At 32.7% G+C, this 13172-nt stretch overlaps 1 protein-coding gene across 6 annotated transcripts; it reads right to left on the minus strand.

Moving 5' to 3' along the window:
* Positions 1–790: 790 nt before the first annotated feature.
* On the minus strand, positions 791–12290 carry LOC113867249 (ribulose-1,5 bisphosphate carboxylase/oxygenase large subunit N-methyltransferase, chloroplastic). Of its 6 annotated transcripts, none has more exons than XM_027502432.1 (13): positions 11596–12290; positions 11227–11302; positions 10068–10273; positions 9847–9933; positions 9668–9760; positions 8882–9036; positions 8678–8762; positions 8508–8594; positions 8308–8427; positions 7923–8024; positions 7668–7838; positions 7524–7568; positions 791–1146 (listed from the first exon to the last, which is right to left on the minus strand). In XM_027502432.1, the coding sequence occupies exons 1-11, from the start codon at positions 11920–11922 to the stop codon at positions 7671–7673; spliced, it is 1506 nt and encodes a 501-aa protein (XP_027358233.1). In that variant the 5' UTR covers positions 11923–12290; the 3' UTR covers positions 791–1146; positions 7524–7568; positions 7668–7670. The 6 variants fall into 6 exon arrangements, 5 of the variants coding, with proteins under 5 accessions (XP_027358233.1, XP_027358231.1, XP_027358234.1 ...); XM_027502430.1 differs by lacking the exon at positions 791–1146 and adding an exon at positions 2363–2754 and having other exon boundaries at positions 11596–12285; XR_003505152.1 differs by lacking the exon at positions 791–1146 and adding an exon at positions 2364–2754 and having other exon boundaries at positions 8527–8594; positions 11596–12146.
* Between the last annotated feature and the right edge of the window lie 882 nt (positions 12291–13172).

Here is a 13172-nt window from a genome sequence, read left to right on the forward strand (position 1 = left end):
TTTAATAATAGACGACTTAATAAATTTAGTTAACATTTTTTGCTATCAGTTTAATTTCTCTATTTTTTACTTTAAAAATATTTATTAAATGTGTTATTCCTAAGATAATTTTATAAAAGTAAATAAATAAATAATAACATAAAAATATTAAAACATAAAAAAAATTTATTATTAATATTAAAAAAATTATAAAATGTTAAAAATTATTTATAAAATTATATGAATGAAAAATGTTACTATAATTTAATAATTATTAATAATCTAGACAAAAATTAGATAAACATGTAACTTAATTTAATAATAAATTATTATATTTTATTTAATATTATTTAATAATAATAATTCATTCTAAATATATAATATAACATATTTTTTTTCATCTCTATTTTTAAGTAATTTTATTTATTTACAAGTTTATAGTAAAAAATATTATATAAAATAAACATTTTTATTAAATTATAATAAGTTTTTAAATAACCTAGCTCACTTAACCCTATGCACTTTTTACATGTGAATTTTTTAGCTCTAACCCATGAGTTAGGCTAAATTAGTTTAGACTCACCCATTTTGCATCTCTACATCTCATCTTCAACTCCAACAAGACCCACAAAACCTAGAACCACCAACATATCCACTTTTCTAAGCCTTAAGGTAATTCAGTTATCTTATTTAGTTTCTCTTTATAGCACATTTAGTATAAAATTTCTTTCGACATCTAACATTTTTCCAACTACTTCAGTAAACAAACAGGTGGTTTTTCACGAATAAAATTAAAGACCGGATCAATATAATCCAGAGCTGCATAGAAATATATACATAATTGAATTAGAAAGTGATTCAGGTTTCAATTTACAAAGTAAGTTGACTATCATTCCAACACTCAAATTTTATAATCTCCAGTGCAACCGTTCAACTACAGTCTACAGTAAGACAGGCAAAACTTTGCTTAAATGATGCTTCCTTACCTAGGGAATGAAGCAATGCCGAATTCTAATTGTAGAGGGCACGCAGAGGATTGAGATTTTATCTTCAGGTGGAAATATATAAGCACGTCCACAACCCCTTTAAATCCAGAATTCTCTTGCATCGTTGTTCAATGGATAAGCACGCAGAGCATTGCATGAGCCATAACTCAAACATATTGACCTACGAAATCCATCACAATATTCAGAAATTCCTTTATTCTATGGATGGTCTTTGAAAAAATCAAACGTCATGTCCCGTTCTTTCTTTTAGACTTGGAAATTTTGTCTACTATTATAAATAGACCCAGTTGTGGACTGTAATTTGGAAGATCTCCTAAATCCCTCATGGATTATCATATGGCCAAAAGAAAAGCAAAGAGTCAATGGCCAAGATCTCATTCATTTGTTTCTTTTATTTTGGAATATATATACGAGTGAACTGCTTCTTATAATAGCTTCCTTTTCAATTTCTAATTGCTCTATAGAGAGAATAAGGCAAGTAAAGTAAAGCAAAAAGTCATGGCAAAGATCCAGATTAAAGGAGTGTTTGTTTTCCTTTTTAAAAACAGTTTGCTGTTTTTAAAAATAAAATTCAATACAAATTTATATTAAATTTTATTTTTAAAATAGAAAACTGTTTTTAAAACAGTAATCAAATATATTCTAACTGTTTTATAAAGGTATTTTATTTAGTAATATATATGAGTGATTGCTTCTTATAACAGTTCAGTCTTCAATTTCTAACTACTTTAAGAGAGGAATTCTTAGTTTTCTAATAACTCATACTTGTAGGGGTAAAGGATACGGAAAATAATACTAGCAACACACTTTTTATACACACTCTAACACTCTGCCTTACTATTAGCTAAAATTATGTATGTTTCACTCTTTTTTCTCCTAAATTAAAGATTTTTGCAATTTTCAATAAATTTTAGTCAATAATAGAAATAAAAGAGTGTATCACTAGCATTACTCAAGATCCAGAATATACTAGTTTCCAAAAACTACTTATTTGACATTTGAAAAATTAAAAAGAAAATTTGATTGCAACAGCTTATTTAAAAAAAATTCCTTGTAAATGTCACATTAACTGTGACGTTTTACATGTTATTTTCCACATAATCATTTAAACTTTTAATCATTAAAATTTATATTACTGCATTGCAAATAAAGATATTAACATAAAATATTTAATAGTCACTGTCTTGTCATTAAAAGTATTAACATGTAACTGTCGTCTTCGAATGCCTCAGCTTTTGATGATGAAAAGGAGAAGCGCATGTATTGTAGTTTATTTATTAAGATACATTTTGGCAAACCGTCATTTTATCACTTATGTCTTGTTTTGGTTTAGTCTATCTATTCTCTTCCTTTTTAACTTTGACAATAATAATTAAGAGAAAAAAATATTAAATTGACCAATATCTTATCATTTAGATAAGATAATCCCCTAGATTACACAATCCTACTTTTCCTTTTTGCAATGAGAACACTTGCTGTATAAGGTGAAATTGATTGCTATGTAAGTAAACTCAGAATTTCTTAAGAAAAACTATGACTTCTTCACGTGTATAGCAGACATGCCAAGAATAGATCTCTCCTTAGGTGAAACCAATGAGGCAATAGAAGAAAAAGTCTGCAAACTTCAAGCCAAATTCTTCAGAGAAGTGTAGCACACCACATGGTAATAATCAAGAAGCAAATGGAAAGTGACAAACACGAATCATTGGTATCCACCGCTGAACCAATATCAAAGGATTGACAAAGCTAGCACAAGCCCAGCTCTATCCTACAAGGTAACAAAATCTTTAGTTAATGAAACAACGCAATTAAAGAAACGTATAAGACGAAGGATAGAGAATAGATTAAAAGGGAGACAAGAACATAGAAGACATTATCAATGGAAACAAAGAGTAGAGAACCATTAGCAAACAATGAGTGAGCAACATTAGAAAACAAAGAGTAGAGAGAAAAGAAGAGAATGAGAGTGATGTTAGCAAACGAATTGACCACACGAGGAGAGCACACCACTTTAATAAGTCATCAGAAGAAATAGACAGCACCTGAGAAGCAAGTAGTCAAATCCAGCAGAGTCAAAATGAACTTGTTAAGAGGAATGAGCAACATTGACCACACAAGGAGAGTGACCATGAAGGGCATAGCAGAGGAGTCTACAATGGTCACAATTAGGGCGAGATTTTTCATGTTCACAAGAGAGAGTACAATCACCCTGATAAGACACTAGAGTGAGGTAAGAATTCATTGAAAACTTGAGGAGACTAGAGACAACCAATAATAATCACATGGTTGTGACATACCTCATAAAAAAAGTTCATATATCTTCACGTCTCATGGGCACAGAAAACAAGTTGCACAAAAGGGTGAAAACTAGCCATAATAATGCAATAAAGTTGAACATTAATCTTCATCCAACGAGACCAATTAGCCTCAACAATAGTTTCACCATCTTCCCTCATAACGTTGCCTCACAAGTCAAGAACTAATATTTGAAGAAGCTCAAGTGGTATAATTTTTACCATCTAATTACTCAATAGAGAGAGGCACAGTGTTAGTGGTGTCCATAGGAAGTACTAAGGAGAGAAAGATCATAAACAATGTTGAGAACACCAACCAAGAAGGAAAACAATGACAAAAAATGAAATCAATGGCAACCAAAAATATACACACTACCACATGGCAGTTTTTGAGAGAAAGAAAAATTTTCTAAGTTACAAAGGCCTTTATCAGAACTTTCGTGGTCGAAAATGGACTGTCTTTCCGAGAAAAAACATACCTCAAAGAGCAGTGGCATGGGCACATCTTTCGACTGAAATAAAAAAGAATCCTAGGTTCCTACATCTTGACGAAATAAGGACTCATGAAAATCTAAGTTTAAAAATCTTGTCAAAGGAGCTACATTTTAAGGAGTTTTAGAGGGTCTTGAGAAAAGTCTCATTCCTTGTCGGAAAGAATACTACATTTCAAGGAGTTTTGAAGAGTTGTGAGAAGAGCCTTAATCTTGGTCGAAAAGATGGACATTTTGAGACCAAGATTGAAAACATCCAAACTTATTGAAAAAAAAATCGATGAGAGAAATTATTCTAAGTCCACAAGACAAGATGGAGCTCACAAATTTTCCTCAAAACTTGTCAAAAGGAGAATCGACAAAAAAAATTATTCTAAATCCACTAGATTGAATGAACTTCCAGATTTTCCAGGAATTGGTACGAAATTATTCTAAGTCCACGAGACTGAATGAACTTTCAGATTTCTCCTAAAATTGATTGAAAAATAGAAACTGACAGAAAAATTATTCTAAATCCACAAGACTAAATGAGCTTCTAGATATTTCTCAGAATTGGTCAAAAAATAGAAACCGACAGAAAAATTATTCTAAATCCACAAGCCTGAATGAGATTCCAGATTTCTCTCAAAATTGGTAAAAAACAAAGGATGACAATTTTCCTCCCAATTGTCAAAACATAACAAGAATTTTATTTTAAGGCCAAGATACACGGTGAAAACAGGTGAGGAAATGTAACAAAAAATCATAAGGCTCGAACAAAGTTTAAAGCGGTTACCACAAGTTGAAGATCATAAACACAAAGAAAAGATCGTGAGCATGAAGAGATGATCTTGGGTAATAGTGGTATTGACAAGCCACAATCGTCAGCACAATCATAAGCAGTTCTAGATAATAGGCAGCAATGGTTGAAAGCAATCACGCACAGGAAACAATTATCAAAATGTGCCCATTAAAGATGGAAGGCGGTTGAGGAGCCATTGCCTATAAATGTTACGAAGCTTCACATTGTCGAGGACAACTTTTTACACCTAGACACTGCACCTGAAACTCTCTGCACGTTGAAATTCTGCACCAAATCAGATACTAGCTACCAGGAACCCACACGGCTGTTGTTGTTTGTTGTTGCTGAAGTCATACGTTTATTTTACTAAAATTTACTTTTTAACTTGTTTGTTTCCAGTTCATCTACGTTGTTGCAATTTAGTTTCACGTATACTTGGTTTCTGTAATCTTTTTACATTTAGTTTAATATTGGTTTCACTATTCTACTACTATTCCTGGACAATTTCATGCTTTACAACGTTGATTCAATCATTCTAATCACAACACACTTAAAACAACTTAAAAGGACCTAAAATTCAGTCCCAGATTGCTCTTGAATTTATTTGTTTACATCCTGCAAATTTTCACCGTAAACAGGCGACAACACCAACAAGACAGCTAAGTCATGCCTACTTGTGGAAGCTCCGATGAAGGTAAGTGTCGTTAGGTGGTGGGTTGAAGATAAAAAAAAGTAGCTAGAAAATAGTGGCTATTAGTGGGCATAGTACTTGATGAGAAGGAAAATATCACAAAAACTTACCAGAAATTGGAGAACAAAAGCAATTTTTGGGAAAAATTTACGCCAATGGGCTGAACTAGCCAATAACTCTGCCTAAGGCTGCATAGTTGATCCAAGCAAGCCCAGGTAAAATGGAACGTAAAACTTATTGAACCTTTCACAAGGATTACACTCAATAATATTGTACTAGGGCTAGCCAAAACCAGAAGTAACACACTGTAAACAAATGTGTTTTTTGGTTTGGTTCATGGAATATAGGATTATGTCCTTAAAGTTATTGGTAGCACAAAACACTATTAATATCAACTCCACATGAAAAATTTTCATAAATGGAGACTTAAATGATCTAAGATAATTTACAAAGGCTTATGGTGATTTTAGTTTTTAAGAGTTAAATGAAGGACAATTTATTCTTAATTTCTCAAATGCCTATGATTTAAGATTATGAACACTTGTTTTAAGAAGAGGACAAAACATCTTATCACTTTTAAGGGCAAAGTTTCAAGGTCGCAAATAGATTTTTTCTTGGTAAAGAATTTGCAAAAGTTGTGTACAATGATTCCAGCAAAGAGCCTTACTAGACATCACAGGGTTTTGGTCCTTAATGTTTGTTTAAAGACCGGTAAAATAGAGAATTCAACAAGTTATTGTTCTAAGAATTAAATGATAGCTACTTAAGGTGAGAAACAGTTGGATTTTCAAAAGCAATTAGTAGAAGAGGGTAATTGAACCGCACCAGTTAATACGTAATTGAACTGCACTAGTTAATACTAACATTATTTAGGACAAAATGGCTATGAAGGTCAAGAAAGTTGCCATGAAAATTTTAGGTGAATCTAATAATCATTATAGTGGAATTAAAGTGTGCAAAAGAATATTAGAGATGAGGAGAAACATGTTCCGTTAAGATCTTGAGACAAAGTATGGAGAAAAAAAGATTTATAAATCCTAAATGATTCAAAAATCCCGAGAAGACTTAAGATAAAGAGCTGTATGATTTCGACCTAAATAGAAGGGGAGGCCTCTCATCACTCAACCAACCTTTAGCAACACCTAGGCTGGAAGGCTAAAGGTGGTCCAACACCAATTTTCATGGTTGTCAAAATTGTAGACATAGTAGTCAATCCCAGATAACAACTCGAAGTGGCCAACCTAAAAAATGCTATAGTAGGATAGTGGATAGCGGGATGACCACTATTATGAAGATAGTCAAAATAGAGAAGGAGAATATATCAAAGAGTGTTCAATCATTGGAAAAAACTCTAACACAAATGGCTCACTATCATCGAAGAAAGTATACATTTCGACAGAAATAGCTTGGATAACACCAGAGATGAAGACAACCAGAAAATGTCCATGCTTACGTTAGAAATAAGTTAGGTTTCATCAGAGATGAAGACGACAACCAGAAGTTGGGTGGAGACGGTGACTTGCACCAGAAAGTGATGCCAACGATGGGGGATGAAGCAAGAGAAGAGAGAATAAAGACGAAAGTAGGGTTCCAAACTTTTAGAAATATAAAAAAGGGACAAAATCTCAAGATTGTCTCTGTTAAAAAGCATTCCAACTTTCAAAAAGGGAATGCAAACTCGTCCTTTTGCCCTTGTTTGACATACAAAGGGGGGAGAAATCCCCAAGTTGACCCCCCTTAAAAAGCCTTACAACCTTAAGAAAGAGAGGGCAAATTTTCCCTTTTTCCCTAGGATGAAATAGCTGCTACTAGGGCCATGATTTTCTCTGCTTTTTGCCACTACATTGAAATGCAACGGCGATGGAATAGAAGCACCCAGCTGCTCTGCTCCGCACCTCTGCAATAGCGGTCACTATTGACTACTCTAACTGCATGTTGAAGCATACAATCAACATGTTGCAGGTTCCCCAACAAAAAAAATGGATTATACAGGATTACCTCTTTCTTAACTTGTGTTTATTTCAAGATATTATCATATTGTAATTCAGCATATATTTAATGGTTTGCTCAACAAAAGGTGTTCTTCACACCACAGCCTGAAGTTTAAAGAATCATGAGTACCTTATCAAATCTTATAAAGTATCTGCATATGGACCAAAGCAGAAGGTAAATAACAAATTACCCAATTTCATGGAATTTCTATCAACCAGATTTCCTTTCCTTGTCATATTCATATATCTAATAGGAGGATGCATATGAAGAATACTTAATTTGACTGACCTGGTTTATCTAATTCATGTTGTACAGTACAGACGTATCCAGTTTCTACAAAGTAGATGACAAAAATTAAGGAATTTTACCACAGAAATTTCCAATGCGTTAAAAAAATGATGAAGCTGTTTAAAAGCAGAGAGAGGGTGGGACCTTTCATTTTAATAAAGGTGCATAGGGAGCAGGGCATGGAGATATACTGTCGTCTGGTAGCTGGTTTATAAAATCAGTGGTTGCCTGCAAACATGCATGAAGCATTTTCTTTTCCAGCCTAAGAAGTTGAGTAGCAACTCGCTTCTTTGGATTCAGATTACCATCTGTCAGCTAATGAAATATGTAAATCATTAATGAAAAGTTGACAAGTCTTATGTCACATCATAATCAACTTCAAATTCAAACAAACAGTACCACAGATTCATCTTCAGCCAATGTTGTAGGGTAGCCAGCCAGCCGTGTATTGAAATAATCAGCCAGCTGGTCTAACACAGCCCGTTCCATGCAGGGACTCACCTATATAATGTATAAATGGAGTCAGCTTTTCACATCACAATATTTATTCTACATTTAATTATATAGGAATAATTTATTTTGAAAAAAGAGAATAAAACTGTGTTATTTATCAAAACCCTTCAAGATCAGGCCCTCAAGTCAAGAAATTAATATATGAAAGAGGCAAATGTGTAGGACATCAAGGGAACTTAATCCCACTAGTATACAGAACAGATACTAGCATGTGACCATGCCATTCTTAAAATTCCACAAAGTCAAAAAGCACAAGATGTAACAGACTTACGGGACAAACTGGACCTTGAGAGGATATGACAGACTGCATCTCAGAAGGATCTGAAACATAGCCCAAACGCAGGTAAGGAAGCATATCTGACACAGCTTCCCTTTCCTTCCCAGCATATACCTGCACAAAGGTTGAACTAAGAAATTAAATGAGAAAATTCACTAAATAAACTTCAATAACCTTGGGATCAGTATTGATACATGAAAAACTTGCACTGACAACTTTCCATTTCTTTGAGCAACCATTCTTTTATCTTGATATTGTGGATCCTCAGTATTCAAAGCTGCCTGGTACAGATGCATCAGTGAGGTTAAATCTGAATTGAAACAACAAAATACTGGATGAAACAGAATAAATGTCCAAATTATACCTCAACTACTAGACGATCATTGGAATTATTTTCATCAACAAAGCCGTAATTTATAAGCAACTTTGAGTTAGCTTGTGGACCACACCTGAAAATGACCAACTGTAAATCTTATAATGAAGCTACTAATACAGAAATAAAGTCCATCAATGCCAAACCATGTACTTTTTCCCCAATTAAATGAAGTCAAATGAATACATATTATACCAGACAACAATCGGGTCCCCAGCTTTATATGGGCGATCAACTGCAAGCTCAACAGCACCGTCAACAGCAGTTAACATTGCCTTGCAGTTGCTTTGGTAGGCCAGTAAAGGAGGTCCCAAGGGAACTAAAGCAAATCTCCGCGCTAAACTAACTTTCTGATTTCAAAAAGGACAAACAATCAATGTGTTCCCATTGTAGAAAGGGAAGGGAAACAATATGTACATATTATACACGGTAATCAACTGTTGTCTAGAGCCTAGACAGAAGAGCCTAAGCTCCCAGGAAACATATTAAATGCCAGAAACAGAACAGTAAATCAATCAATGAGAAGTCTAGCATAAAATATTACAGCTAAATCACAAAATGTAATGGCAACAACTATCCAAGGATTGCAAGGAAATCACTGCAATATGGAAAAGTAAGAATTAACAGCATTAATAATATCATGCATGCTGAAACTTGTATACATTCTGTAGTCACAATAGCAAATATTTTGATTTAAATTTGTTTATCACCACTTCATCTAACAAATTCAACAATCATTTAATGATAAATCTACAAATTAGATTGAATAAGTAAGGCTCTAAGGCTTGATATTTAATTGTATCATGGAAGATTACAACATTTCATATTTAGGTAATTCCATTCCCCAAACAAATGTAACAAGCTCATTAGAGTTGAATCAAAATAGACTTAAAAGATTGGTCAGCAGCTACTGCTTAGTTTGGAGGCATTTGTGCATACTTAACTAGCCGTTTAGATATGTATCAGATAAGGAAAGTTTACCTGTAAATGCACCACACATGACTGAATAGCAGCAAAGGCTTGTTTGAAAATCTCAAATGAAAAAGCCTCAGTAGGGATGTCATATGGATATTGCTGCATTAAATTTATGGATATAATGTGAGCACTGAATATCATAATGCAAATAACTACTGAACTTGTTCTAGTGCATTTTTACTTGCCTGAAACAGAGAACCTGCCATAAACCAGACTGTGTCAAGTTCATTATACTCTTTTCTTATTGCTTCTTCCCTCTGAATAACTTCAGCCTAAATCATAGAGGAAAATGTATTTAACTGAAAAATACCAAACATTAAACCAACCTAATATGACCTCATCAGTATTCAATGGATGTGGCAAACTAGTGTATACACCATTAATTAGGAGAGGTGAAGGGGAATACCTTGATCGGACTTCCTGACAAGTAATCCAGCTCAGATTCTGACCATAGAAGTGGTGATTCCACCGCAAGCTGGCCCCTACCACGTTGACGATCAAGCTCCCTGATGTATGGATACCAGAAAGACTTCTTCCCCTGTTTTTTCTCGTACATCAGATACAACGCCAAGCATGCCAATTCAGACAATTTATTTGTTGTCAATAGTTCAGCTGCAAGGGATAAAGCACTCGATATAAATTCAAATTTTAAAATGCTTCAATACGCCTCCAATCCATTGACATGTAGCTCTTATTATACTGAACAACACAATGACCTATAAATCAATCACTCCAAGTAGGAAAAGGGACTCAAATCACCAATTCATTTCCATGAATATGCATGCTTTGTTGCCCAAAATGCCCATTTCTCTTCCATATTTCTAATGTCTTGCTGACACTAAACATGATTAACTACAGAAACATGCCATACCTCATTCAAAATATCTATCATATTCATAATAATTCAAGCTCAGGAAATCTCCTTTACAGCAAAGATATTTCAAATCAATATGCCACCATAATGGACAAGTTGAAATCCTATTAGCATGACATGCTAAAACCAACCATTGTTCATTTTTTCTTGCTGAAACTTTTTTAAGCAATGCCCCAAAAGCATTTAATATCCTTTATTAAATTGTCATGATTAATTAAAAAAGAAATATTCAAAATATTTTTGGTTCCATATTTTGACACCCATATTCAATTTAGTCTCTATGAAAAAAAGCTTTCAATTTAGTCATACATACATGATTATTTTTAATTTGGTTCTTGTCATGTGTTACTGCTTAACACCATTGATTGGAGACATGGAGTTTCAAAATAGTAAAGTTTAAATTAAAGACTAAAGTTGAAAACAACTATACATATAGGAACTAGGAAGGGATCATCAACTTCTTTCTAAGAAAAGATCCATATAGAACGAATGTAACGTATAAGAAGTAAGAACTAAAAATCTATTTTAAAAGAAAGAAAGTATTAAAATGTTTTTTAACATTTTCAAGCTATATTAATATTCATCACTCCTTATCAAATTAGTAATGAAAAAAAAGTAAGCAATATGCATTCTAATGCAATGGAAAGAGGCACAACACAACACAAAAGTATTAAAAAGATTGCACAATTACCAACAGTCTCGTTTCCCAAGACCCTCTCCAGCGTGACAACCAACGAATTTGGAACGGAGAATGCAACATCGCCAACCTGAGAGGAAAGACAAGCCCAAATAAACCATCACAAAACCCATTAAAGAAACAAAGCTTAATAATTTAACTTGTATAATCTCCATAGTTTTTCGACCGTTCAAATAAGTTCCTCACTTTAAAATCTCATCCAATAATTGATAAAGATATAATAATATTAATTTAGATAAATGAATAAAGAATGTATAAAATATTTAATAAAATGATGAATAACATTTATAAATATAATAATAATTAATCCAAGGAACAATCACACATCAATAATAAAATAATAATTTCCAGTGGTGAAGGAACCTGAAGATCTTCACTTGCAGCAACGTAATGTATGGGTTTAAGGGAATCATCGTGGGAAGGTCTTTCCTTCAGAACAACCTTGCACGGAGGGAGGCCATGCTTGTGCATCCAAGATTTCAAGTCCTCCTCGAGCTTCATGTCGACGCCGGCAGCGACGGTATCGCCGCCGGCGAGCAAGGTGTCAGGATTGGAGACGGAACAGAGACTCCTCCGGCGACGGCGGTTCTTGCGGAGGGCGAAGAATGTGGGCAACGGCGGCGAAGAAGAATAGCGAATCGGAGGGGAGAAGAAGCACTTGTCCGAAACAAAGAGATTAGAAAGTTCCATAGGGTTAGGGTTTTGGGAAATTTAGTGGGGACGCTTGGGTTTCAGTCAGAGCAAGAAGTTAGAAGAAGAAGTACGCGTGTTGATGGTTAGTTAAAGAGATATTATTTTGGTTTGAGATTTTGGACTGTTGTAACGTTGGCGAAGGATAAGAAGAGTGAAAGGGAAATGAGTATTTTGGGTTGGAGGGAAACAAAATTCTTTCTTAGTTGTTTTTTCACCGATTACTCACCGTTGTTCCATAGTTGTTATGGATTTTGCAAAACCTCTCATAAAATTGCCGAGGCTGGTGTACATGATTTCGTTTGCACTTTGGCTCCTCTCCAGCAGGTTTTTGGTGCACTCAGTGTCCTACAAAAATCCCAACCATTGACATATGATTTTACAAAAGTTTAAATAAAAAAGATGGTATGATATACGGTTAATATCTAGTTAATAGTTTTTTTTTATCTTACGTATAAATTTAATTAATAGTAGCTGCTTCTAGAGTTTTAATTATTCTTGTTATTTTAAAATTTTGATGTACTATTTAATATATATATATATATATATATATTAATTATCTAATTTTAAATATATTTTTAGATAATTATTTTTTTTATGGAATTAAGCAGATGGTATATTTTAAAATTAAATTGATGACTAATTTTTTTTATAGATTAAATATCATGACAAATTTTAATTTAATATTTTTTACCTTTGTCAGATTTAAAATTAAATAATAAAAAATATTAAAATCATTAATTTATAAATAATTCATATTAAATATAATAATATATCATGATAAGATTAGAGCCCAATTTAGTTAAACTTTTAAAGAAGTTTTTATAAGAAAAAAATTATTATAAAAAAATTCTTTTATAGATTAGCAGCAACTAATCTAACTTAGTTTATGGCCGCATAGCTACTCCAAAACTTAAATAAAAGAGGAAGATCGTGTTAAGCCTTTGACAGCCAATATAAAATTTAATTAATAATTTTTTTATTTTAAATAAATAAAGATTTTTTTCTTTAAAAATATCTAGTTAATAGTGTTTTTATCTTACATACAAATCTAGTTAATAGTTGTTGCTTCTAAAGTTTTAAATTATTCTTAAATATATTTGTTATTTTAAAATTTTTATGTAAAAAGTACTTATTTAATATAAATTTTTTATTTAATATATATATATATTAAATTAGAAAATAAAAATTTACGAGGGAAAATTAATTTTGAATATATTTTTAGATAATTAATTTTTTCATAGAATTAG

The sequence above is a fragment of the Abrus precatorius genome, unplaced genomic scaffold (genome assembly GCF_003935025.1).
Source record: "Abrus precatorius isolate BTA unplaced genomic scaffold, Abrus_2018 Scaffold5, whole genome shotgun sequence".
In the NCBI taxonomy this organism is placed as follows: domain Eukaryota; kingdom Viridiplantae; phylum Streptophyta; class Magnoliopsida; order Fabales; family Fabaceae; genus Abrus; species Abrus precatorius.

Excerpts from the sequence above, each read along its gene's own strand:
- LOC113867249 (XM_027502432.1), bottom strand. The coding sequence starts at position 11,922 with ATGGAACTTTCTAATCTCTTTGTTTCGGACAAGTGCTTCTTCTCCCCT. Across the intron at positions 8,763-8,881 it reads GGGGACCCGATTGTTGTCTG|GTGTGGTCCACAAGCTAACT; the intron begins GTATAATATGTA and ends GGTCATTTTCAG. Across the intron at positions 8,428-8,507 it reads TGTCAGTGCAAGTTTTTCAT|GTATATGCTGGGAAGGAAAG; the intron begins GTATCAATACTG and ends ACCTTTGTGCAG.